The 25,994-nt window shown below is 53.1% G+C and overlaps 10 protein-coding genes across 10 annotated transcripts; 5 read left to right on the forward strand and 5 right to left on the reverse strand.

The window, feature by feature from the left end:
* Positions 1–69: 69 nt before the first annotated feature.
* Positions 70–2,298, reverse strand: BDZ83DRAFT_727158 (uncharacterized protein; the record flags this gene model as incomplete). Its single annotated transcript, XM_060512776.1, has 5 exons — positions 70–304; positions 700–747; positions 1,003–1,280; positions 1,672–1,873; positions 2,255–2,298. The coding sequence occupies 5 exons, from the start codon at positions 2,296–2,298 to the stop codon at positions 172–174; spliced, it is 705 nt and encodes a 234-aa protein (XP_060369478.1). The 3' UTR covers positions 70–171.
* A 1,458-nt stretch (positions 2,299–3,756) lies between these two features.
* BDZ83DRAFT_31862 (uncharacterized protein) lies at positions 3,757–5,776 on the forward strand. The gene is made up of 3 exons (XM_060502354.1): positions 3,757–4,057; positions 4,110–4,272; positions 4,328–5,776. Exons 1-3 carry the CDS (start codon positions 3,864–3,866, stop codon positions 5,645–5,647), a joined length of 1,677 nt encoding a protein of 558 aa, XP_060369479.1. The 5' UTR covers positions 3,757–3,863; the 3' UTR covers positions 5,648–5,776.
* A 1,113-nt stretch (positions 5,777–6,889) lies between these two features.
* On the reverse strand, positions 6,890–7,729 carry BDZ83DRAFT_31874 (uncharacterized protein). Its single transcript, XM_060502356.1, has 2 exons — positions 7,559–7,729; positions 6,890–7,498 (listed from the first exon to the last, which is right to left on the reverse strand). The coding sequence occupies exons 1-2, from the start codon at positions 7,659–7,661 to the stop codon at positions 7,104–7,106; spliced, it is 498 nt and encodes a 165-aa protein (XP_060369480.1). The 5' UTR covers positions 7,662–7,729; the 3' UTR covers positions 6,890–7,103.
* A 629-nt stretch (positions 7,730–8,358) lies between these two features.
* BDZ83DRAFT_568168 (uncharacterized protein) lies at positions 8,359–13,010 on the forward strand (the record flags this gene model as incomplete). The annotated part of the gene is made up of 2 exons (XM_060504037.1): positions 8,359–8,572; positions 8,632–13,010. The coding sequence occupies 2 exons, from the start codon at positions 8,359–8,361 to the stop codon at positions 13,008–13,010; spliced, it is 4,593 nt and encodes a 1,530-aa protein (XP_060369481.1).
* A 597-nt stretch (positions 13,011–13,607) lies between these two features.
* Positions 13,608–14,746, forward strand: BDZ83DRAFT_568296 (U2 small nuclear ribonucleoprotein A; the record flags this gene model as incomplete). The annotated part of the gene is made up of 5 exons (XM_060504050.1): positions 13,608–13,686; positions 13,769–13,809; positions 13,923–14,183; positions 14,280–14,414; positions 14,501–14,746. 5 exons carry the CDS (start codon positions 13,608–13,610, stop codon positions 14,744–14,746), a joined length of 762 nt encoding a protein of 253 aa, XP_060369482.1.
* A 426-nt stretch (positions 14,747–15,172) lies between these two features.
* BDZ83DRAFT_31911 (histone-like transcription factor and archaeal histone) lies at positions 15,173–16,412 on the reverse strand. Its single transcript, XM_060502361.1, has 4 exons — positions 16,090–16,412; positions 15,946–16,031; positions 15,786–15,876; positions 15,173–15,638 (listed from the first exon to the last, which is right to left on the reverse strand). The coding sequence occupies exons 1-4, from the start codon at positions 16,151–16,153 to the stop codon at positions 15,307–15,309; spliced, it is 573 nt and encodes a 190-aa protein (XP_060369483.1). The 5' UTR covers positions 16,154–16,412; the 3' UTR covers positions 15,173–15,306.
* A 549-nt stretch (positions 16,413–16,961) lies between these two features.
* On the forward strand, positions 16,962–20,032 carry BDZ83DRAFT_605073 (voltage gated chloride channel). Its single transcript, XM_060507312.1, has one exon. The coding sequence runs from the start codon at positions 17,241–17,243 to the stop codon at positions 19,821–19,823; it is 2,583 nt and encodes an 860-aa protein (XP_060369484.1). The 5' UTR covers positions 16,962–17,240; the 3' UTR covers positions 19,824–20,032.
* A 1,621-nt stretch (positions 20,033–21,653) lies between these two features.
* BDZ83DRAFT_748202 (uncharacterized protein) lies at positions 21,654–22,752 on the reverse strand (the record flags this gene model as incomplete). Its single annotated transcript, XM_060513577.1, has 4 exons — positions 21,654–21,998; positions 22,056–22,091; positions 22,142–22,238; positions 22,469–22,752. The coding sequence occupies 4 exons, from the start codon at positions 22,750–22,752 to the stop codon at positions 21,654–21,656; spliced, it is 762 nt and encodes a 253-aa protein (XP_060369485.1).
* Positions 22,753–24,097: 1,345 nt separating this feature from the next.
* Positions 24,098–24,698, reverse strand: BDZ83DRAFT_748203 (transcription initiation factor IIA; the record flags this gene model as incomplete). Its single annotated transcript, XM_060513578.1, has 3 exons — positions 24,098–24,250; positions 24,435–24,582; positions 24,652–24,698. 3 exons carry the CDS (start codon positions 24,696–24,698, stop codon positions 24,098–24,100), a joined length of 348 nt encoding a protein of 115 aa, XP_060369486.1.
* A 397-nt stretch (positions 24,699–25,095) lies between these two features.
* On the forward strand, positions 25,096–25,914 carry BDZ83DRAFT_568499 (ATP synthase subunit C; the record flags this gene model as incomplete). The annotated part of the gene is made up of 4 exons (XM_060504076.1): positions 25,096–25,153; positions 25,227–25,353; positions 25,438–25,746; positions 25,806–25,914. 4 exons carry the CDS (start codon positions 25,096–25,098, stop codon positions 25,912–25,914), a joined length of 603 nt encoding a protein of 200 aa, XP_060369487.1.
* Between the last annotated feature and the right edge of the window lie 80 nt (positions 25,915–25,994).

Here is a 25,994-nt window from a genome sequence, read left to right on the forward strand (position 1 = left end):
GATTCGAGTATTGGACAATTCGCAGTCAAGCCTCGAGTGCTGAATTCGAGAACTCGGCGCTGCTGACTGGCGACCTAATTGAGATATGATGGGGTCGGAATGAAGGCGAGCTGTCATTGGGTAGATCGTCCAAACGGCGCGTTCATCCTTGGGAACAATCCGACGAAGTGGCTAGACCTTGTCCGTGCCACGCAAGGTAGAGGCAGCGCTGGGACCATCTTTCATTTCGCAAACGCTGGCATCGCCAGTAGCCGACGTGGTTTCTGGGTCAGGGAGCGATGGAGTTGCGCTGCTCTCGCCCCCACTATAGTCGCAACCCCTGCTGTAATCCTGAAGCATTGTGAGCCTCACCAATCAGAGCCCAGTATTGATAGAGTTGAGACATGCGCGAAGTCGTGGTAATTTCGCCTATTACTCCGCTTTGCCAACTGCCTTGGTTGCCCCTCGAGTCTATTCGGCAGTTTGTGGATGTTTCTTCGCTGAATGGATACCATGTTTATGCTCACTTAGCTTATGGAGCTCTGTTTTTGGGCTGACGATGATGGAAGTCCGCAGTTTGACAGCTCGCGTCATCGTCTTGTTGAAACGTGAATGGCAATGCCAATGCAATGGCCATGATTGCAGTCTGCGAGCAGCAACCAGTATGCTGCGTCGCGCCACAGCTGCGCTGCTGCAGTGTGACTCTGCGGACACATGTACCTGCACAAGCCTGATGGTGAGAAAGCCACCACACCGACGCCCAGTCGCCTTGCAAACATAATGAGTTCGTTGTGCAGATTGTTGCCCGTTTCCTAATTGATCGTTTTCTGGTGGATGCAGTTGTCCACTTTGCCGATTTCGGCCGTCCTGCACCAGCCAGTATGCGAGCTGTCGCCCACAACCGTCTTGTGAACCGTGTTCGGACGGGGAGGGTGCCGGCAGTACCCCAGAAAATGCATCAAGATCACAACGGATGGATGAGGGGAAATGGCTTGGATAGCGAGTAGGTATTCGTATCCTTACTGACTGTGAGCCTGCGAGGTGTCTTCAAGAAGCTGAGGAAGTGACTGTGTAGAACAAAGTGGGTTGAAACACGAGTCGATAGCCGTGAGACAGTCTGCCAACAAGCGTGTATCGGCACATGGTATCTCGAGACATGGCTCTCCCTTGCCAACGCTGGCACGATCGTTTGCAGTTTGATGGGTTTCTTCATTCTTGTTGCTGAGATGCTGAGCGGTTTGGCTAGACTTCCCATCACAGCCATTATCTGAGATGGGATGGCAGCGAGTGACACGAGCGGGCTAACCATCGCGATAATCAAGCTTCGACAAGGAAGACTGTGTGGTGTGAAGATTGATCAACGACGAGGAGGACGTGTTGCCGACGGCTGATTTCCCGCCATTGCCGCACTGACCTGACGAAGCCGGGGGAAGAGGGATGGTCCCCCCATGGTGGAAGCCATTCAATTCATGTTCCTAGTCTTCCTCGTCATCTTCAGGTGGTGTTTGTTTTCATTGCCCACATTGCCAGCACATTGGTGTTGTGACGCCGTAAATACAACGTAGACGTGAGCAGTGGAAGTTTGAAAATAGAAACGGATGGTAGGATGGCTTGGTGCCATAGGATTGAGTGTCTCTGGGAGTGAAGTTAAGGAAATGAAAAGGAGGCGGAAAGAAACGGCAGGTGACCAACCGTCTTGTTGTCTCTCCAGATGTATCCGTAGAATCTGCCGGCGTTGAGGCGCTTGGATTCCAAGTACTCGGGACGGGACACTGTTAGGAAATGTTCCGAGAAGATGATGATAAAAACAACGGTGACAGCCTTGAGGTTAAGTTGACGAGCCGAACCACGGGCCTTGTCTACTCCGTATGCCCATGAAAGGGGGAAGTTTGTGCTGGTGGCCACGGGCCAAGGTTGCGATGAAGGGGTTTATTGTGGTTTATGCAAATGGGATATATCCATAGCGACGGAGGGGACGGATTCAAATGGGGAGAAAACGGAGTAGAGACCAACGATAAGAGAGGATTGGACGGGCGTAGTGCAGTGTTGGCAGTTTGATCCATGGCCGACGAGGGGAGACCCTGAGACGCCCCTGTCAGCTCGTAGTTGCTCCCCTGCTCCACCAATTTTGAATGATCAAGGCGCCTTGCCTGTTTCTGACAATTCCGGTGGTCGTTGCTTCCCAAGTTCTCGTGAAGAGCAGGGGTAGCTGGTACGTTGCCAGGTACGAGGGGGAAAGTACGTACTGTTTGTTCTTACCATCAACTTTCTTTACCTTCCTGGTCGCAACTCGCAACTTGCAGCACCCAAGGAATACATGGCATGTACCCAAGTTTCTGAGCGGTTGCCCACACAGATGGTGGCCAGACTGGAGTAGCCTCTGTGCCTCTTTGGTAGCGCAGCCACTCATATCGTCCACAGCTGACGGGTCTCTGGTAGTCTCTCTTTCTCATTGGAGAGAAAGTCGCGCGGATGGCTTTCCTGCAGATGGGTGATGGCCGTGAGGTGGGCGACTTTCTTTTTTGATGGTGCGCTCTCATCTCTTTCCTTTTCTCTCTCAGAGTGGGAGTCTCTCCCCAAAGACCCAAAGAAGGCAAGGGCCCCAGCCTCCTTACATCCATGCCCCATGTCCCATGTTCATATGGCCCCAGTTCGCGTCCAGAAAGAACTTCCATCCTTACCAGAGAAGAAAGTCCACACCTCCAAACCTCTTAGTTGCACCTTCCCGCCGCGTGCCGTCGCCATTCAGGCCTGGTCCATGGTCCACCGCCCAGGTCCCGGCCCGGGGTCAACCTGAGGGAAGGAAGTGTGGAAAGACTTGGGAAGGTACCTTCCACCGCACCTCTGATAATCGGCTGTGCCCATGTGCCCATCCCATGTCCCTCGCGCTGCTTGCTGCCTTCCAAATTTTCCCTATTTTCCCCAAGGTCCTCCCGTACCAGCCGCAGAGTGCTCCTCTTGCCTCCCCTTCCCTTTCCCTCCCGCGCGTGAGTGTGTGTGTTTGTGTGGTTGCGAGCTTCGTCCCGCCTCAAAACAACATCATCGCCTTTCCCTTCTTCTCTCGCCTCGACGAGCCCGACCGTGACACGTCGAATTTCCTTACAAATCTCGGATCTTGACTGCATCCTCCTAATTGTATTCCTACCCGAATATTGTCAATCACCCTTTGTTTGCCTTCACTTACTTACTCTCTTTCAGCCTCTTATCTCTCGCAACCCACCGACCTAGTGGTGCAGTTCTCCGAGTACCTATTTCTAAATCTCTTGGTCAACCTCCTTCCTGCGACGAAATCTCAACCCGGTTTCCATGTCAATACGTTAATCGCGACCCAAGTCCCGAGCATTCGACAGCCTCTCACCTTCCTCGGTCCCTACCTAGAGCTATTTCCTCAATTGACACCAGTTGATCAACCACCTACCTACCCACCGTTTCGCCTCTTTTCCCGACGACGACAACAACCACAGCTCAGTGAAAACGATTCGGCCTCTTTACAAAATCAATTGAACCACCGCCCGAACCCTTTTTGGTTACGACTATCACTCGTCCAGCATCTCTCAGAGCCACAAGCACTCTTTACTTTAGCTGTCAAACATTCGCGACGATCTCCCGTTCGGCCCGCCAAGAAATTCCTCCGGGACAACGATCTGTGACATCTTGGAAAGATAGTCATGAACGGGATCCTTCTCTGAGCCACGACTTCAAATCGAGCCTCTCAAGCTGGTGGCCACGAGCTACGGAACGACAATATCTACCACCGGCAAAGAAAAGCCCACAGGCAGAGGAAGAGTGATGGGTCAAATAGCGAGAGCAGCACTTTCGTCAGTGCTGTCCGCGGCAGTGGTTTCGGCGCAGTCAAGCTGTATTTCTCTGCAGGGATCGACGACATGTTCAGCTTTCCAATCAGCATCCGTTTCGACGACAGGCTTTGTGGCGGGGATTTTGTACGTTGTGCAATCACTAATTGCCGTGTCCTAACACTGACTATCCTTGATAGCCCTTTCCTTCAATATGTGTCCAGCAGGGAAACATTTGATCAGCAGATGTCGTCTTATCTTGAGACAACATACGTGCGGGAGAAGTAAGCTCATCCGTCGGCGATTTCGTAAATGCTTTTGCTCACACGTAACAAGGTATCAAACATTACTTGGCTGTAGCAATGTCAATCTTACCAACCCGGATGAGCTATATGCACGTTTCACGGCTACGGTTGTCTGCAACTCAATTGTTCAGAATTCGATCGACGCATGCAATTTGACTGCATCCAACTCACGGCCCGTGTGCGCCGATACTTGTGTAAGTGACTCGTGGAACTGGTAGCAGTTGCGACAGTTGCTGACATGAATCCAAGGCCGAATTCGCACAGAGTGAGGCTCTGCTCACCTCGGACAGCAGTCTCTGTGGCAATCCGGGCAGCAATCTCGTCAATCAAATTCGAGCAGACTTCACCAACTGCGCTCTGCCTGCCGGGTCTCTGTCATCTTCCAACTGCATTCAAGGCATCGCCAACGAAAAGGAAAACTGTGGATACGGCAACAGCACCGTGGGATTGTGCTCCTATTGCGCATCTGGTGGTATTAACTCTACTGACACATGTTGCTACAACTCGAACATCGACCAGCGTTGTGCCGGAGTCACGCTACCCTCCATTTTCCCTACCATGACCTTTGCACCTCCAACGGCAACGGCGACCCCGACCCCGTCAAATACAGCAGCTGCATCCAAAGGCCTATCAGGTGGTGCCATAGCCGGCATCGTTATCGGCAGCGTGGTCGGCGCCCTGTTGCTTGCCGGTCTCATCTTCGCATGCATCTTGCTCGCCAAAAGAAGAAGACGTGGGAGCCAAAAGGGCAGTGTGTTCAACCAACCGTCCCCCTCGAGGCAAGGACCGTCTACGGTTAAGATAGCACCGGCCCAGACCACGAGCGGTTACGAAGTCTTGCCCGGCGGCCGAATCGCCCGGATGTCAGCTTTGGAGAGCGCATCAGACCCGGCTCCTGTTCCACCTAGTCGCAACAGTGGCCCCCTCATGGCCGCCGCCGCTGGAGGAGCAGCAGGATATATGACAGGCAGGAGGAGAGGTGACGATCCGTCCTCATCCGAATTTGGAGACAGCCCCGAGTCGGAATCCAGAGCTGGTGTTCTACGGCCCCCTCCCACTAACATCCGGAGGACCGGATCTCTATCCAGTAGCTCAGTCCTGGCGGATCCGCAATCGCCAACGAGCGCCGGAATGTCGTCCCCACAAGGCATGGCCAGCCAGCAATCTGAACAGCTGCCATTCTTCAAGGATTACTACTCTCAAGACGATATCCACCCCGGTGATAGAGTCGCTACACTCTGGGCCTACCAACCCCGTGCCCCCGATGAATTTACTCTCGAACGCGGCGACATGCTCAAGATTGTGGGTATCTGGGATGACGGTTGGGCAACGGGTATTCTGGTGGACGAGCGGGCCGATGAATGGGAAGCTCGACGACAGGCCCAACGAGACAGCGGTGTTTCCAACACCTCTGGCCGACATCAAGACAATTCGCCGCCCGTGAGCGGCGAGATCAAGGCCTTCCCCCTCGTTTGCGTCTGCTTGCCAGAACACTGGAGGAAAACTATTGAGGGAGATGTCTCGACTGAAGGTTCCAGCGCTCACCAAGGACACTCATCTTTTTCATGAAAAAAGCAAGGCCAATTTACTGAGTTTTGCATACACCTAAACGAAATAGTTGTCTTTCCAGCATGGGCTACGGCGTTTGGGCATCGAGCTTGTATTGACTTCGGCCTCACAGAGAGGTCGAAATTTCCCTCGGGCGACATTGACCAGCGACTCTTAATGAAACGCGCTTAACGTTTCCACTGACCGCAGTTCACTTGACTCCCTTGGCTTTTTGCACATAGAGACGAAGTAACTATATTTCTGCGACGACCCGCCTAATGTCATCAATCCTAGACGAACGAACGAAACTTTCTTCTTCAACGCGGCATCGCTTCGAATCACGATGGCCACTCGGAAGCCTTCACAGACCAATTCCAGTACCCTATGCGAGTGGTTCTGATGAGACAACGATACGCGATCTTAGTTTTATGACGAACACGCACGCAGTGCGCCCTCCCCTTTTATTTCGAACAGTCGACTTATATACCCATGGTGCGGTGACGAGGTACTGATGTTTGTGGAGTAGTAAGAGGTCGGGGAGGGCCTTTGCGACATACTTAATGGCGGACTTCTTGGGCAGAAGAGCTGAGCCTGTGGCAGCCGATATGTCTGGTTTGTTGTCCTTGGTGCCATCTGGTCACCACGTCGACCCTTCGTCAACTAGGTGAAAGCGAGGACAACGACGAAAGCATGGGCAGGTGGCTTTGAGGAGCTGAATCGGATTTCGTCTTAATCGTTGGCTGTTGCGGCGCGAAACCTATCCTGCTACACATGGCGTGACGATATTACTTTGGCTTCCTCCTGTAACCTACTGGATAGCCGCTCAATTTACTTAGCTCAAATACCAAAGAGAGTTCTCTCACACTGATGATGCTTCTCGCTATAGTTGACGGTTGTGAGGCAGACGTGATAGCGTGGTATTTGTGCCGCTATTGCTACCCTGAATGGTTTCATCCGCATCGGGAGCTGAAACTCTGGTGGTCACGCGCGCATGAGCAGCTTCTTTCAGCTTGTGCTCCGTCGGGAAAGTCCCTGAACCAGGAAGATTAAGATCGCGAATTAAGAAGCTCAGAAAATGCTGACACAACGAGGGGGCGTTTGTGAAAGTGGAATTTGGCGGCGAGGCTAGGGCTGGAAAGAGAGTTTGGTGAGATGAGACTTTTAGACCTAGATCTTGACACTGAAGACATGGGCATCGTAGGAATGGCGTAGCCCTTCAGACGAACTGTATCTTCAGAGTCATCCACTTTTGATGGACAGGCATGACTCTTGCTGTCCTACTCCTCCCTCGCTTCGGATCGCGCAGCTTGGGGGATCATGGAACGGGCCTGGGATTGGGTGAGGGAAGGGAAGAGTTGAAGGGTGTTGCTGCCAAGCTGAGCAGCTTGTCGTGTTTGAAAGGGTTTCCGCTTGGGAATAATACCGGCGGGCTATTCTTTCCATTATCAAGGTGTTCCTCCGAAGAGGAGGGGCGGTTTTATTCTAGCTTCTGAGACCTGTCGCTTTTTCTCACCTTATCTTGTACGAATGGAAGGAAGTAGGTTTTGTCTTTGGCTAGTGACGTGTAACGCCGAGACGGCCGGGTTACCTCCCGGTGAAGGCGGTGGCCTTTGAACTTCCATGTTCTTACTGCTGCGGCGTGTGTCCAAGGTGGGGGTTTTGGGGGTTCCTTTGGAGGGGTTGGTTTCTTCATAGCTCCCACCTTACGCGGTAAGGTATGAGGAGGTTTCCGCTTCGGGGAGATCTTGACGTGTGCCATCTCGCAACTTGGCGATCGTCGGGCGCTCTTGTTGCGTGCTGATTCGCTGGGAAGCTGCCGCTTATACAGGCAGCTTGTGTTTTGTGTGTGTGTGTGTGTGTGTCTCTCTCTCGCTTTCTTAGATGAGCTGGTTTCCGATTGATGTTACGGTGCGTGAGCTGTGTGTAACCCACCTATCTTGAGTAGCAACTGCTGACGTTCTGGGAAGTATTGTTCCTGCTTGGGCTTAGATGACGAGACTGTGATAATACGGTGCTTGAAATGGAGTATACACATGGGCTACGGAGCTGGGGATATCAGTACACGAAACGGTTCTTCTATGAGTTTAGCAATGAGCCGTGAGGATGCTGGGAGTAAATACACCACCCTTGAGAGCTCCTGCAGGCTGCATTACTAGGTAGTAATCAGCCTTTTTGTCCAAGTCTCGCTTGATTCGTCCGCAGACGCGGACAGAGGTCGACACTTGTGCTTGAATGATAGTTTGCAGATCAAGCTTTGTAAGCTATCGTATACCTACTTCTCATTTCTGTGAATATTGGACTAAGCTACCGGGTGAGCTTCAATCATTCAACTTAGGCCTGACAGGGGTAAAAGCACGGGCCATCTTTACGGGTACGCCGTGCGGAGGTTCAAGACGGCGTGACGCCGATGTACCACGTAAGGTAAGGTACCTACCTACCTTTACTGATTGCTTAAGTGGACTGCCTGCGTCCCGCGGCAGGTACCTTGCTTGATCTGGGGGACGGTGACCTAACTGCACTCGTGATTGCATCACTGCTACCAGGCATTCCATCAACAATTCCTTAATCTTCACGACGCAACGAGAACTCTACAACAGATAGAGTCCCGTCTCTTGGTACATCTAGGTCAAATGACTGCTCCTCGCGACTTGCCTTCCCCAACATGACCGCTTTCCACCACACCAATCAAGTAATCGCATAGCTTCCTGAGCAGTTGAGCATCTCTGCCCGCCATGGGCCAAGGCTTCTCTCTGGCGACGCCCTCCGCGGGCTCTGCGGGCATCGATATACCCGAGCTCTCCGACCTCGTGTACGAGAAGAGTATTGGGAATGCGCGCTTCATGAAAAGCATACGCGCGAGGCATCACGATGGAGTCGCTCTTGTCAAGGTCCTGGTCAAGCCATACACCCCGATGCCTCTGGGGAAGTACAAACGCGACATAGAAAGTGAGCCAGCCTCTGAACCGTTTCACGAGATCGCTGAACATATGGCTGACTCCTCTCAGAACAACGTAGCGGCCTAGCCGATGTGCCCAATGCGCTGGGCTTCCACCGGATCGTCGAGACCGAAACGAATGGCTACCTAGTCCGACAGTTCCTCTACAACTCCCTCTACGATCGCATGAGCACCCGTCCGTTCCTGGAGGATATAGAGAAGAAATGGCTTGCTTTCCAGCTGCTGTGCGCTCTGCGCGACTGCCATGCTCGAGACATTTATCACGGCGACATTAAGACGGAGAACACGCTGGTGACATCTTGGAACTGGCTGTACCTCTCCGACTTCTCTGCTCCTTTCAAGCCCATCCTGCTGCCCGACGACAATCCAGGCGACTTCTCATACTACTTTGACACATCCGGACGACGAACATGTTATGTGGCGCCCGAACGCTTCGTCGCAGCGGAGGAGGTTAACAGCAAGGACGCGAAGCTTACGTGGGCCATGGATGTCTTCAGCGCCGGCTGCGTCATTGCCGAGATGTTCTTGGAGTCGCCCATATTCACACTCAGTTCATTATACAAGTTCCGCAAGGGCGAGTACGATCCAGTCATTTCGCAAATCAGTCGTATCCCGGACAAGGACTTGCGGGATATGATATCGCACATGATTCAGCTTGACCCTGAACGTCGGTACTCTGCAGAGCAATATTTGGATTTTTGGAAGAAGAAGGTCTTCCCCGAGTACTTCTACAACTTCCTTCACCAGTACATGGAGTTGATTACGGATCCTTCATCTGGGAACAGTCCTATATCTGGTGCGACGAGGAACTTGGGAGAGGCGGACGACCGCATCGACCGCGTGTTCCTCGACTTTGACAAAATATCATACTTCCTCGGTTATCCAAACGACAAACGCCCGATGCAAGTCGAGCCCCTGGCCGGAAAGCTGGGGCTGGGCCACTTTCCTGTTCGCCTCAACATACCAAACCATGAACAGTACATCACTGGGTCGTCCGACCCGCCAGAAGATGACGGGACTTTGATCTTTCTCACGCTGATTGTCTCATCCCTCCGTAACACGGCTAGGGCGGCGTCGAAGATCAGAGCCTGTGATGTATTGCTTGCCTTCTCCGAGAGAATCACGGACGAAGCTAAATTAGACCGCGTGTTGCCATACCTCATTACGCTTCTTAACGATAAGTCCGAACTTGTGGTGATCGCAGCGCTCCGGTCAATATCTCAGCTGTTACACTTAGTCCGAGTGGTGTCTCCCGTCAACTCGCACATCTTTGTCGAGTACATCTTACCTCGACTGCAAAGTGCCTTGATCGCACCATCGAAACCGGCCAGCCCATTGGTACGAGCAACCTATGCATCTTGTATCGGAAGCCTTGCGACCACAGCAGCTCGGTACTTGGAGCTCGCGGCAACCCTCAAGTCGGATGGAACCCTGACGGTAGCTGACCCTGAGCTTGAGCCAGGGATCGAAGCGGAGGCTGCCTTCGATGGGCTGTTCGACGATGCACAACGCGAGCTCTACGAAATGTTCGAGCTCCATACGAAGGCACTCGTGGAAGATTCGGATGTTTCTGTTCGCAGGGCGTTCTTGACTTCTGTGCCCGATTTGTGCCTTTTCTTTGGTCCCGCAGAGGCAAACGACATTCTTCTGACCCATTTGAACACCTACTTAAATGACCGAGACTGGATGCTAAAGTGTGCCTTCTTCGAAACCATCGTCAGCATAGCCAGCGTGGTGGGAAGCGTCAGCCTCGAGGAGTTCATGCTGCCGCTCATGGTGCAGGCCTTTACCGATCCAGAGGAGTTCGTGGTACAAGCAGCCCTACATTCTCTGGCACAGCTGGCACGGCTGGGCCTTCTTTCCAAAACCAAGATTTGGGAGCTAATTGACGTTGTTGCACGATTTACGATGCACCCCAACCAATGGATCCGGGAATCTGCGACGGAGTTCTTGTCTGAAACGACTCGTTTCTTGTCTCAAGCAGACGTCAGGTGCATCGTATATCCTCTGGTTAAGCAGTACCTTAAAACTGGAATGGTTCCTGCGTTTTCTGAGCTCAGCTTGTTGGACGCTCTGAAGCGGCCAATGTCGAGAGCTGTATTTGATCAGGCCCTAGTCTGGGCTCTTAAGACCGACAAAGGCGTCTTCTGGAAGCTGACGCAGCAGCTCAGGTCATTTTCGTTTGGATCGCTCCCTAAGACTATCAGCAGTCGGTCGTCTAAGGATACACTGAGCAAAGTCTGGCGGAACGATGAAGACGAGTTGTGGCTTGGACGTCTTCGGAACCTTGGCCTCGGGCCAGACGACGAGTTCAAACTCCTCGTCTTGCGAGAGTTCATTTGGCGAATCAGCAAGATGAAATCGCGAGACGGCATGGACGGCGAACCGGCCAGGCTCAACGAGGTGATCTCTCTCAAGAGTCTGGGCATCACGCCGCAGACAGTATTCTTTGACGAGGAGCCCCTGCAACAGTCTACATTCACGCCCGAGTCAAATCAGAAGGGCCCGTACACCATTGCTGACGCTCTTCTGGATGCTTCTATGACAATTGATGACTCGACAGGAAGGAGACGGTTTGCGGCTCTCAATAGTCTCCGGACTCGCGTGGTGGAAGACCAGGGGTCTACTTCGCGTGATGTTTCTCGTGTGAGAGAGATCGATCCTGCGAGACGGGCATCGACTGGGCAGGGCAAGCTCACGGTCGGGAGCCCGAGTGACGATGGGGCCTCTATCCATGATCAGCCTTACGCCACTCGGAGGGCCATTCGCCACCAGGCCAGTGCTCTTAGTCTTCTGGATCGTAAAGACAGCAACAAGAGCGTGCCGGAGACTGGCATGTCGGGAACGAATGCTGTTGGCCAAGTGGAGGGTCCGTTTGCCCCGGCTCCTCTTACTCGACCAAACATACAGGATCGTTCAATCAGCACTGCGAGCGTCGTGGCCAAACTGAGGCCCAATCACTCCTACGAGGGAACCGACCCCAGCATTCTCAAAATGCTCGACTCGATGTACCAGGACAACTACCCTCACGACATCGCTGAGTTCGGACCGATGGTGACCCCTATAACACGTCGGAAAACGAATCGCTCTGTAGGTCAGCCAGGCGACGAGCCGTGGCACCCACAGGGACGCATGGTTGCTACGTTTGCTGAACACACCGGCTCAATCAACCGTCTGGTAGTGTCTCCAGACCATGTGTTCTTCATCACAGGAGGCGATGATGGCTCCGTCAGAGTCTGGGATAGTGCCCGCCTCGAGAAGAACATCACGCACCGATCAAGGCAAAGCCACAAGCATGCCGATGGGGCTAGGGTGCTTGCGCTGTGCTTTATTGAGAACACGCACTGCTTCATCAGCTGTGCCAGCGATGGAAGCGTTCACATTGTCAAGGTCGAAACCGTCTCGGCAAGTGGCACCCTGCGATATGGGAAGCTTCGCCTTCTCCGGGAGTATCAGCTCCCAGAAGACGAGTACGCAGTGTGGTGTGAGCACTTCAAAGTGGAATCCACCTCGGTGATGCTCCTTGCGACGAATCGCTCCAGGATCCTCGGCATCGATCTGCGGACTATGTCACTGCTGTATACGCTGGAGAATCCTGTCCACCATGGTACACCTACATGTTTCTGTGTCGATCGTAAGAGAAACTGGCTATGCGTAGGAACAACTCACGGAGTCATAGACCTTTGGGACCTAAGGTTCCGAATGAGACTCAAGGGCTGGGGCGTTCCAGGCAAGAGTTCTATCTACAGGCTATGCATACACCCGAGCAAGGGCAGAGGCAAATGGGTTTGTGTTGCTGGTGGAACGGGCCAGGGCGAAGTTACCGTCTGGGACCTAGAGCGCACTATTTGCAGAGAGATTTACCGGGTTGGGGGCAATAAGGAGGGCCCGAAGGGATACGAGGCTTGGGAAGTGGACGAGGACAAGCCTGAAGGTATGCTTGGGCGATTTGCTACCAATATTGAGCCAAGCGGTACCGGAAACACAGACCGAGGTGTTCGCGCGATGGTAGCAGGCACAGGCGCCTCGGAGGACTCACGCGACGTACGACATGCATTCATCGTCACCGCGGGATCGGACAAGAAGTTACGATTCTGGGACTTGTCTCGCATAGAAAGCTCCGTGGTCTACAGCGGGCTACAAGGAGAGGACCCGAAGCCAACGTTCACGGCCTCTCATCCGACGACGGCCATGACGCTGAACACGGAGAGGATCCCGCGACAAGCGCCGACGGCTCCGAATGCGGCGGTCAGCGGGAAGAGCACGGCGGCCGGTGCGCGACCGCCGCGCTCGACTGTGATTTCGCTTCAGCAGCAGCAGCTTCTGCGGTCTCACTTGGATTCCATTATGGATGTTGCGCTCCTTGAGCTCCCATATAGCATGACGCTGTCAGTGGACCGGTCTGGCGTGGTGTTTGTGTTTTCATAGCGGATTGCTTCTTGGGCGTTTGATCGAGGGTTCTTTGAACATAGATACCAAGTGAATAAATTTTACAAGATTAATAATAAACTGGGAAATGAATTTGAGTGTTACAAAATACCACTGACAGTATGAAGATCTTCGTGATGAAGCATTTTCATAACGAACCATACAATATCATGTCTTTTCAACTGAATAAATTTGGAATCAGACGCAGTTGAGAGATACAAACGGCACAGTGCGTAATGAAGTAATGCTCGAACCCTTGACCGTGTTGGGGAGGAAATGCACAGTACAGAATCGCGGGGATGGCAGCTCTAGTCAAGTGGTAAATTTTGAGCGCCTTGTTCGACCGCCAACTTTCAGCCTCGTCGAATCGTCCACCCAGTATTATACCCACGCGACCAAGACGCGACAACGAAAAACGAATTGCGGCGGCGCCACTGACCGAACACACAGCTCGACGACCAAACCCGAGTCGCAACACCATCGAGCGCACGGCTTGTTATTCCTTTTTGGACGGCGAACCCGAGAACTTTCGAGAGAGGTAACCCCCAGCACAAGCAAATCACCTACAGTCACCAACCGAAAGCCCCAAAACCAAAGATGAGGCTCACGGCGGAGCTCATCAAGGGCTCGCTCTCCTACCTGAACCCGCTCAAGGAGCGAGAGCTTGATCTCCGAGGTGCGTTTTGTGTGAAAGGAGCAGGTACTACACTTTTTGAGGGCCAGAATTGATAGCGTCTTGCGCCGGTTGGAATGAATAGGACATCGAATCCCGGCGATTGAGAATCTGGGTGTTGCAGGCGTGAGTTATTCTTCCCTTTCTCGCCCGTCCTCTTCCCTTGACTTTTTCCCCCCTTGATTTCAAAGCTCTGGGAAGAAGAAGTACTCATGGCTGACCGTTTGTCACAAAAACAGCCCCACGACTCCATCGACTTCACCGACAACGACATCCAGGTCCTGGGTAACTTCCCGCTCTCGACGCGCCTCTCGACGCTGCTGCTGGCGCATAACCGCGTCGCGAGCATACAGACCTCACTCCCCAACGCGATTCCGAACCTGCAGCAGCTCGTGCTGGCGTCGAACCAAATTGCGCAGCTCGCTGACCTGGATGTGTTGGCGGGGTTCAAGCGGTTGACGCATTTGGTGTTGGTGGATAACCCGGTGACCAAGAAGGAGGTGCGCTTTTCATGATTTACCCTCCTCTCATATTTCTTTGACGGGAAAAAAGGGGAGGATTCACGGAGGGGTGGAGGGCTGACAGTGAGGCTTTAGAACTACCGATACTGGGTCGTCTGGAGGTGTCCGACTGTGCGGTTCCTGGATTACCAAAAGGTCAAGGAGGCGGAGAGGGAGAAGGCGAGGGAGCTGTTTGGTACGGCGGAGGAGCCTACTGAAGCGGCTGCCAAGGTACGTTCCGTGTCCCCTTCTTTCTTCTTCCTTCCCTTATGCTTTTCACGTCTAGTCGATACTTACTCTGGTGCGTGTTCTCCCAGATCATGGGCAACAAGTCCAAACAGCTCGACATCGCCGCCGCAGCCTCCAATGGCACGGCCGGTGGCGGCGCCGCGCCCTCGAAGCTCTCGAGGATAAAGCTCACGGACAAGGAGAAGGAGCGGCTGAAGGAGATGATCAAGAAGGCCGACAGCCTGCAGGAGATTATCCGGCTGGAGAAGATGTTGACCGAGGGAACTATTCCTGCGGGGGTACACCTGGATGGGGACGCTACTATGGAGGACTGAGTGTTTCTGGCTGCAGTTGTAGGAAGGACCTCTTCGAATTCCTCCTACTTTCAAGAGAGAGAGAGGAAGAAAGTCAGGGCGAGAGAAGGATGCACTTGGGGGAAGAGAACGGTTGTGTCTTCAACTACGGTTTCGAAAAAAGAAAACGGCCATATCATGGACTGGCGTTTGTTTTGTTGATGAAGAACTAAAAAAAAGGGATATTTTGAGTTGAAGACGAACCTTGCCCCCTTTTGCTGATGGATGAAGGGTTCGTTGGATCTGAGGAGAAAAAAGATCCTATCACTATTCATTCGGTGGCAAAAAATGGGAACCAATTATTCATCGTACACTTCGTAATATTGTGTCCCTTTCTCCCTCATTGGTGAATGCTGCGGTCCTGGTTATTATAATGTTGGCTGTTCAGATCCAAGCTCTGTGACGAAGGATGCCCCTATCCCGCACAAACAACCGCAAATAACAATCTGCCAAGCATCCAGATGTGCACTCAGCTTTAGAAAAGAGGAGCAGGCTGCCCCTATAAGGAAGTGTCGGAGAAGAAGAACGGACTAGAACTTTCCCTATCCAGTCATGTCAACGTCCTCGTCACCAGCCGCGCGACGAGCCTCGGCGACGAGCTGGGCGCTGGGATCGTCCGAGTGAATGACAGCCGTCACTGGATCCAAAGCGGCGGTGGCGGCTGAGCCATTGATACCGTTGCTGTTGCTGTTGCCGCTGGAAGCGCCGGCGCCCTTGGTTTTGAGGGTCGACTGCCGCTTCTTGGGCTCCTGGTCGGCTTTCCTGGGGTTGAGGCGTGCGGCGGCGGCCGAGTCCTTGATTTGTTTGTAGGGGACTGTCTTGGGGATGACGTCCTCGAGGAACTCGAGGTTGTCGTGGTGGTTGACTGCGGTTGCTGGAGGGTGCGTTTGCTGTGTCAGTGGTTGTTTGTTTTTCATTTTTGCTTTAATCACTTCACTTCTTAAGCATCTCAAGGGTCTTTTGAGATAGAAGCGTAATGGTTGAAGAAGAATTGGGAACTAGGTTCCTGAAAAACACGTACACAAGTCTTTGTATTGAACGTTACGACGGGGTTTGCGCTCTGCCTTTGCCATGTTATGGCCCTCGGCGGCAAGGTACTGGATGAACATTTCCTTTCAAGTCAAGGGTCAGCATACGCCTTCGATGAGAGATGAGGAAGAGCGTAGGTGACATCGCCATACCGTTGCCAGAGTGATTACAAAAGCCGCGTTGTTTGAGCAGATCCCAATGTCTGGATCTGTGCCAATGATCTTCTTCACGCGGGCCACTGTAAGGGAATGTTAGAAAAGTTTATGATACCATGGGATGGGGGAAAGGGGGCTTACAAGGCAGGGCCGGCTGGCCTGTGACCTCCTTTCTGGGAGGTATCGCGTTGTTGTTGGGAGGCATTGTGAGTTGGGATGGGATGTGAGTAGTGTCTTGTCAGGAGGCGAGGTTTAGGTAATGTGCCTTGATTAATGTTAGCTACTAGGTATATGAGACAATGGACTTTGCTAATGAAAGCTCGTGTAAGTTGGTAAGACCTCCCAAGGTGCCTAAGTACGCAGGAAGATGGAATGAAACTGAGTTGGTTGAAGGACCTGAGGTAGACGACCTCTCAAAAGGTGCCTAACGCAGGCCAAGCATCAGAGACCATCTCCGGAGCTCATGCAATGACTGGGTGCATGTAAGTGAGCCCAAGAATGGACCAAAGTTCTATCTAGTATCGTCTCATAATACATAAAATGCCGATTGTCATGCTCTTGTCGACATTTGTCGTGCCATAGGGTTGAAATGCGGATTTTGGTGAAGAAGAAGAACAGCCTACCTGATTGGACCTTGGCGTGAGTGGCTGCCGAGGAGGATAAGGGGCTGAAGAGATACCGGCGTCAACGGTCAAGTCTGCTTGGTTTTGGCTTGAATGAGCTGATGCGCTATGATGCAGTGATTTATTTGCTAGGCAGTAACCTTGGTATCGTCGGTTGTAGGCTTCGTGGGTGTGAGATGTCTTCTCAGATGTGGTCGTCAAGGAGAGAAGGAATCACTTTCGATAGAGTTGGGTCGCGCCAAAAGGTCACTGGGACGCGACCACTAAAAAACGCGCTGGTGTGCAATGTACCGGGCGAGGTAAGTGGAAGCTTAAACGCCAATTGCAGGGGAGCCCCCGCCACTTTGGAGACGTTCGCAGCGTCCCCAGTGACCCCAATTAGCTGGGAGACGGCAAATCGGCCATCACTGTCCTCATCATCCTGGCTCACCCAGCTAGCCTCGTCGCCGCAACCTACGACTACAACTACACATCTCCCCAGTGATTGGCAAGCGAAGAAGGCGTACCTGGAGAATATCTACGACTCGACACCACACGAAGCCTTGTTACAACGAGAGCCAAACCGAACGAGAAAACAGCCAAACTCCAAGGACGACACCCATTGGGACGTCCGGCCCTTCACCACGAATCCTCGACCGCCGCGAACATGAGCACGGCGCAAGTGCGACAATGACTTCCCGAAGCACATCCTTCTCGCACAGCCCGCACCGGCCCCCGCGCCCTTCCATCAGCTCGAGGATCTCATTTGCCGTCTCGACCGCCGAACAGAGCGAGCACGATGACGAGGCCGCCGGCGCCCCGCCCGCGAGTCATCAGCAGCAGCAGATCGAAGACGAGATCGCCGAGATTAAGCGTTATGAGGACTTCACCACCATAGACTGGGTACAAGATGCCGCCAGGGAGCAGGCGCGCAAAAAGCTGCGTCGAAGGCGGCGCGCCGGCATGCTTGACACAGGTCAGGCGGCGGGCTGGAGGTATCGTCTGCGCGAGTCCTACGATGCTGCGCAGGGATGGCTCGTCGTCACGCTGATTGGTATCGCTATTGGGCTCAACGCTGCGTTCCTGAACATCATTACGGAGTGGTTGTCCGATATAAAAATGGGACATTGCACAACGGCGTTCTACCTGAACGAGAACTTTTGCTGCTGGGGAGAGGACAATGGATGCGACGAGTGGCATCCCTGGACGGGGTTTGGCCCAGCCAACTACGTTATCTACATTGTCGTCGGCGCCCTCTTCGCCTTCACCTCGGCTACTCTGGTCAAGTCGTTTGCACCGTACGCCGCGGGATCGGGTATCTCGGAGATCAAGTGCATCATTGCGGGCTTCGTCATGAAGGGGTTCTTGGGATTCTGGACGCTCTTGATCAAGTCCGTCTGTCTGCCCCTGGCCATCGCCTCTGGTCTGTCCGTCGGCAAGGAGGGTCCCAGTGTACACTACGCCGTGTGTACCGGAAACGTCATTTCTCGCTTATTCGAGAAGTACCGACGCAACGCCTCCAAGACGAGAGAGATACTGAGCGCCTGCGCCGCTGCTGGTGTCGCCGTCGCGTTCGGTAGCCCAATTGGCGGAGTGCTTTTCTCTCTGGAAGAGATGTCTAACTACTTTCCCCTCAAGACGTTGTGGCGCAGCTACTTCTGCGCTCTTGTGGCGACGGCTGTGCTTGCGGCCATGAACCCCTTCAGGACGGGACAGCTCGTCATGTTCCAGGTCCACTACGATCGCTCGTGGCACTTCTTCGAGGTTGTCTTTTACATCATCTTGGGCATCTTTGGCGGTCTATACGGCGCCTTTGTGATGAAGTGGAATCTGCGGGCTCAGGCATTCCGGAAGAAATACCTGTCAAAGTACGCCATCGCGGAAGCAACGATTCTTGCTGCCGGCACTGCCATTATCTGCTACCCCAATGTCTTTCTGAGGATCGACATGACTGAGAGCATGGAAATCCTGTTCCTCGAATGCGAAGGGGCTGAGGACTACCATGGCCTGTGTGAGCCAGACAAGAGACTTTCCAATATCTTGTCACTAGCTCTGGCTACGATCCTCAGAATCCTGCTGGTCATCATCTCGTACGGCTGCAAAGTGCCCGCTGGTATCTTCGTTCCGTCCATGGCCATTGGGGCTTCATTTGGACGGACAGTGGGTATCATTGTTCAGGCCATTCACGAGGCCAACCCTACGAGTGCTTTCTTCGCAGCTTGCAAGCCAGACGAGCCGTGTATTACTCCCGGCACGTACGCATTCCTTGGCGCTGCTGCCGCTCTGAGTGGCATCATGCACATCACCGTCTCCGTCGTTGTCATCATGTTCGAGCTCACCGGCGCCTTGACGTACATTCTACCCACCATGATCGTGGTGGGCGTGACCAAGATCGTCAGCGAAACGTTCGGCAAGGGCGGCATTGCGGACAGGATGATCTGGTTCAGCGGGTTCCCCTTCTTAGACAACAAGGAGGAGCACAACTTTGGCGTCCCCGTCTCGGAAGTGATGCGAAAGGAGCTTACATCTTTGCCCGTGAGCGGCATGGAATTCTCCGAGCTGGAGAAACTTCTCAAGGACGATAAGTACCAAGGCTTTCCCATCGTCGAGGACATAGCCTCGAAGATCCTCGTCGGCTATATCGGCCGCACCGAGCTACGCTACGCCATTGACCGCGTACGGCGGGAGAGACCCATAAACCCGGAAGCCCGATGCACCTTCTCGCCTCCGCCGGCGTCCCTCAACGCAACTACTCCACTTACGCCGACCGTGACAGTCAACCTGGACCCGATGTCGACCATGTCGGTTGATTTCAGCCGGTACATCGACACCACACCCGTCACGGCGCACCCGCGCCTACCCCTTGAGACCGTCATGGAACTGTTCCGTAAAATCGGCCCACGAGTCGTGCTCGTCGAGTACCACGGCCGCCTGTCGGGTCTGGTGACGGTGAAAGACTGCCTCAAGTACCAGTTCACAGCCGAGCACGCCGAGAACCCACGCGACGACTCTGCCTTTGCGGAGAGCCAGGAGAAGTTATGGAGTGCGATGCGGCGTGCGGCTGGGTGGGTTTCTGACAAGGTGACAACGGCTTCCGGCGGGAGAATTCAACTTTCGTCGTTTGAAGAGCGACGGGGTATGGGCGGTGGAAGCAGAGGTGGTGGTGGTAACAACAGCAGCGGAAGCGGTGGTGGAAGGCCGGCTGGGGCGCAGATATTAGACGGCGACGAGGACGACGTCGATGACGGCGCTTTGGAGCTCGAGAACCGGTAAAAGGAGGTTTTCTTTGGATTTATTTCACTTGGTGCGGGCGAAACTTTGGAGTTTGAAATGTGTGATTCAGGTGGTGAGGGACATGGTCATCTTGGGAGGTCGGGCGTATGTATACAACAATGTTAGTTACGAACATATAGGGGTTTGGGCACATAGACGTCGAATAGATTTGCGGTGCTCAATTGCTGCGAAAGCATATCTCATCGTTCCTTCCCTCCTCGCGGCCCCGATCGTACCTACCTCCCCGTATACGAGAAGGGTATATACCCCCCCTCAAGTCCATTCCAGTCACCAGCAGGCGCCTCTCTAGGTCGAGAGGTCAGGTCAAACTGGGACAGGTGGTGGAATGGGTTATGGTCAACAATCGATTTACACATACGCCAACCAGCCTACTCGACGACAGGCTTAGCGAGTACCCGAGTTCGAATCCCAGCATGAGCACCAAGAGATGTAGCCCCCAATTCAGCACCGGGGGGGTGAACTCTTTTTTCGTCTTGAACTTTTTGGTCTTAAGACCCTTTTGACTTTGGAATGCAGAGAATTCAAGGAAGAAGCGAATGGTTGAGGGCGGTTGAGAGGACTCGTTAAATTGAGGTTGGCGCTTTCTGATATACCCCTTGGCTACCTGGCGTTGATTTGGTTTGTAATAAGAGGGAAGGAGGTGAGACCCAGGCGTCGCCTCCTTCTCAACGGCACATATACTAGTGAGTCAGTACTTCTTCTAAGCTCAGAGAGGTTGTTCGTTAGAACAAGGCACACTCCTCTTACTTAGGCCATCTAGGCCATCTAGGTTATCCCCTATTATCCAGTCACCCTCCATCCCAGCTATTGTAGAGACCCAAGATCGATGAGCTATCAATAGGCAGTGTCCTTCCGATAACCGAGAGATACAGTTCTGGCCGGAAATGGTGAAGGCGTCCTCCGTTGGCTCGCGGTCCTATATAACGCCATGGACGACAGCTTATTCTTTTTCACTCTTCTAGCCATGGTAATGTTGATAACTTACATGCCATGCGGAACTCAAGCTACTACATCCATCAATATGCTTCACTTATGGCGAGATCGCGGCCTCCAGCCCCCTTTTCAGAAGCTTTACCAATCATCTTGATTGAAGTGATGTGCTGTAGACTCTCTTAGATACTGGTCTCGGATATTTCGCATCTCCAAGCTGAGCCTTGTCCCGATATTTACACAATCACATGGCCAAGGCGTAATCTCCCTCATCGAGTCGGGTGGAAGGGGCAAGCAGGGTGGCGGTTCTCACTGACTGACCTTTGGAGACACTTCACAACCAGGCACCTCTGCGGTCCAACACAGCCCCACACGGCTACACTCCTCGTCGTCCATCATAGCCCACCAAGTCGCAGAGTCTGTCGGGGTGGGCGAGAAAGTACACTTTGGGCCAGTGGTTCATCGTGCGGCTTCTCCTTCACTGACGCGAACCTGCCATTTAAAGTCTACAGATGCCTGGCGTCTCACTGTAGCATTATTTATGCCGGTTCGAATCACTTTTTTCACTTTTTTTTTTCTTTCTCTCTTTCTTTCTTAATGCAGAGTAGACGAGCATAGCTTGATGGGGCATCGCTAATAGAAACTCGTTTGCACTCTGAGGAGCGGTATATGTCGAGTGGTAGGTAGCGATTACCAGATCATGCAAACACTCATATGAGTGGCCAGTCGCTTCATTTGTATACAAGCAGAGAGAAGTAGTTGGAGCTCATCTAAGTTCACTCTTAATCAACTCGGGGTATTGTCTATCTATCCAACATGCATGGTATATATAAGCAAACATGTACAAGGTCTCCTATATGCAATCGCCCCAGTCTAAACTCAAGCGTGATGTTCCGCAGAGTTCAAATCCCCCAAATCGACGATATCCTCGTCCTCGGAGTCCTTGTCCTCGTCGCCGCCATCCAGCGGGACGGGAGCGAGACCCGGCTGCTGCGGCACCGGCGCGTAGTCGCCAGACTTGTCCGCCTCCTCATGTTTGCGGCCGATGATGACGTTGCCGGCGACGAGCATGGCGGCGCCGACCCACCAGAGCGGTGGCAGCGACTCGGAGAAGATGACGAAGCCGAGCATGGCGGTGATTACAAAGTTGGAGGACGTATTCATGATGGACACCTGCGTGGTTGACTGGCCCTTGGCGAGTGCTTTTGTGAAGAGAGTCCACATCTAAGATAAGTGTCAGTTGAGCTCACGTAGGTGAGAATGGTAGGCTGGGCAACTTACGATGCCGTTAAAGACGAGGTTGAGACCGAAAAAGACCTGAGACATGATTAGCATTTTGATGATCATGATTTTTCATGTCGACTCACTGCTCGCATGACAACCTCAAAGGCGCCTTCGATATCTTGAAGATGGAGAAAGTTGGAGATTGCTTGAGATATTGTCGTTGTGAGCTCAGTTGTGGTCCTATATAATTGTAAGTAAAGCATTAAAAGACGGTAGCTCGACAGTGTGCCCAAGACACTCAAAACGAGCGCATTGAGTTCACAGAGCTAACAGGTATGAAACAAATTGCTCTGGTAATGCAAAACAGTGAACTTGGTTCTCAAGTTGTGATGTCGACTCAAATTGATGGGAAGTCTTGGCACCACACTCGACAACGACCCGAATGAACCGAATCGAGAATATCAACTCACAACTTGGCAAACACGCCGTTGAAAGCAGCGCAGGCGCCGCTCGCAATGGCGAGCACAATCCACTGATTCCGTCGTGCCCAAGCCATGCTCTCAGTCGCTTGCTCGTCGTCGCCTTCTGCCTCGGTGGGCGGTTCGCTGTGTGCGTCGTCCTCGTGGCGTGGGAGCAGCGGACTGCGCTCATTGTCCAGGGTCGTCGTCGTCGCGCCCGCCATGGTGGGTATCTGATCCTTTTGAGAGCGGCGGTCGGGGGCGGATGCTGCGGCGAGTTGTCGCTGGCGGAGCATTATGTGGAGAGGGAAAAGAGAGGAAGAGGAAGGAGGGAGATTGGGTGTGTTGGTGTGAGTGATCCCTGCTAATTACTGCTTTGCTTGGATGGGACGGGATGGATGACGGTCTTGGTGGTGGGCTTGGCGATGGGGGATGAGGTAAGGTAGCTCGGTGCGCTGCTAACTACTGCTGCTGCGGTTTCGGTGTGGCAGCAACTGCTGCAGACAGATGTACCCACGTGCGGTAGAGAGAGTGTGTGCGCGCAGAGAAAAGAGGAACGGGTTCGCGGGAGGGCGGTTTGGGAAAGTCTGATGGCGACTGTTGGCGTGTGTCTCAATGGTGTGGATGGGGATTGTTTGACAAAGTCCTCGAGAAGCCGCACGACTAGTGTAAGGGGAACATCCCAGTGCGTGCGAGTCCAGGGGCACGCGTCCTTGTCTTTCAGAGCCTCGGAGGTGTTGTTTCGCTGTATGAATGCGGGTCTGACAAGATCTTTGTACCACTGCAGCTCGGTATAGGTTGTATGATGAACAAAGGAATTCGATTGGTGACCACGTCGTTGGAAATCATAGGCCGTTGAGGCTCAAGGAGAAAAGAAGCGCCAGGTCTACCTTATTGTCGCCAGTTGCTAATCGACAATTGCCAGGGAGGAAACCCGAGGCGGAACCACTTCGGTTGTACTCCCCGTTTCCGGAAGATGGGGCTCCGGCTTGCTCAACAGTCACCCGGCATCGGCTTCTTCCCCTCTACAAAGTGGCAGGGGCTATGGCTTCAACTTTGTGCAGAAGCCGGGACTTGTTGGCACATAATGCGTCAACTTCACGTCTCTATTCAATTCGCCGGCACAACGTATAGATGCCAATTGGGGAACATCTAACATCGTCACTACCCGGCGCGGCTGGGACAAACGGAATAAGATGACGTATGGCGGGCGAGCGGTATTTGTATACCTACATAATGTGATAATACAATGGCATGTGTCCAATTACTGCCAAATGCCAAATTCAGTTGTAATTCCATTCCAGACCTGGGCCGTAGTCATAGCGTATCAGAACTAACATCACCAGTCGTAACACAGTTCCAATGCAGGCAGCCAGTCTATTGATGCGCTGACGCAAACCTATGAACGATGCTGTATAAACCTCTGATGGTATCAAAATGGCAATCTTGAACGAACAAACTCCCGTATCCTTAAACCGTGCCATCGTAAGAGCATGAACCTGAACGCCTGTAATATGCAGCCACTGGGGGCGCTCGTTGTCGTTCCCATCGCCCTTGTCCGCGATTGCGTCTCGTTCGTGTATCCGAGTAAGGTGGTCGAGGCCGCCTCTGATGCTCTCTATCGTTGTTGGCGCATACCCTTCAAGGGCCTTCACCAGGCTTCTTGGCGTTGCAGCTGACGATCTTGACCTTGTCGGCGGTCACAATCTGCCCACCATTATCCAGCTTGAATTGAACGTTCTTAATAAGAAACGTCCAGACTTCGTCGCAGAATCGGTAGGTGCTCAAGCTTCCCTGTGATGCGCGCAACGTTAGCTCTGATTCACAATTCTTGTACCAATTGGGGCGCATCTCCTGCGCATTCCAATAGGGACTCGCCCCAAAGACAGAAGAAGTGTTCTGGGTTATGCGCCGGAGGCTGGCAAGGGACATCGAGCCTCGGCGCAAACGACTAAGATGATAAATAAGCAGCACATACCTTGAAAGTCAAGCGGGCCTTGACGCTCTTTTGCAGGGCCTCTGTGATAGCCTGATCGAAATTGGCCAGAATCTTCATCGCCAACTGAGGGTGAATGCGCTCCTCGCTGATAAGATCGTCCAGCATATCTGTCAGCGCAAGGCCGATGCTGCATTAAGCAAATGAGTTAGTCATCTGTAGCACAGGTGTATAGTAATTATTATGGATGGCGCAGTACCTGCTACGGCGGTAAAGCTCGTAGAAAGATTGAGGTGCGGCGGCCATCTTGGAGATTTGTTCTGATCTCCTACGGGCGGGTCGTTTTAGGCGGTTGTGAGTGTGAAAGAGGCAAGGTTGTATTTATAGTGGCCTTGTTTGAGGATATCCTTGGATTCTGCTTATTCATCTGACGAAAGTGGAGCCCTTGCTCTTGCCGTGGCTGATGACACCCTGGTGCCTCCCACGCCTGGCGGTCCTTCTTGCCGTGGCTCTCTGCATTACCTAAGGATACATCAAGCCACATCATGTGACCTTCCCGATTCTGGATCCCTCTGCCTTACCTCAGATACCTTACCTCAATGACCTGGACTAGAGAGCTCGACGTAGCTGCAACGCCCCCCAAAGCCCTCCGCCGTCAACCACAACCACGACACAGGCAACGAAACGCACCGAATCGAGCACGATGAGTCTCACATATGGCCTGGGAGGCATTGGGAGCACCCTTCTCGTTGTGGGAGCTTGTACGAAACCCCATTCCCGCGATGGCACCGACGATTACGCGGATCACAGTCCCAGCTAACACCTTTTAAACAGACATGCTCTTCACGGGATCGGGCGAGGCTTTCAACGTCGGCGAGTTCCTCGAATCTATCTCACCCTACGCGTGGGCGGACACGGGCATTGCCCTTTGCATCGGTCTCTCCGTTGTAGGCGCGGCATGGTATGAATCCAAGCTTTCCAGCAATTGACGCAGCGATCGCGCGGCGCAGAGCCATGCATAATCTAACGAGGCGAACAAATCTAGGGGTATCTTCATCACCGGCTCCTCCATCCTCGGCGCGGGCGTCAAGGCCCCGCGCGTGCGAACCAAGAACTTGATCTCCATCATTTTCTGCGAAGTCGTCGCCATCTACGGCGTTATCATGGCTATCGTCTTCTCCGCCCAGCTCGAGAACGTCCAGGGTGAGGTCCTGCACGACGGCAACAGCTACTACACTGGTTTTGCCCTCTTCTGGGCCGGTATCACCGTCGGAATGTGCAACCTCATTTGCGGTGTCGCTGTCGGCATCAACGGCAGTGGAGCCGCTTTGGCCGATGCCGCCGACCCTACACTGTATGTTTATCCATATGCGATGAGCGATCGTATACATGTGCTAATCAGCCTGGGCACAGTTTCGTCAAGATTCTTGTTGTCGAGATTTTCAGCTCTGTCCTCGGTCTTTTTGGTTTGATTGTTGGACTTCTTGTCTCTGGCAAGGCCAACGCTTTCGGTAAGGCATAAGGCATAACAAGCTGTCTACACAATATGAAAGGTTCAAAAAGAGGAGGTCTATCACCGACAGCATAGCAACTATCTACCTC

Source organism: Colletotrichum acutatum, assembly GCF_030867785.1.
Source record: "Colletotrichum acutatum strain CBS 112980 chromosome Unknown BDZ83scaffold_11, whole genome shotgun sequence".
Classification (NCBI taxonomy): Eukaryota; Fungi; Ascomycota; class Sordariomycetes; order Glomerellales; family Glomerellaceae; genus Colletotrichum; species Colletotrichum acutatum.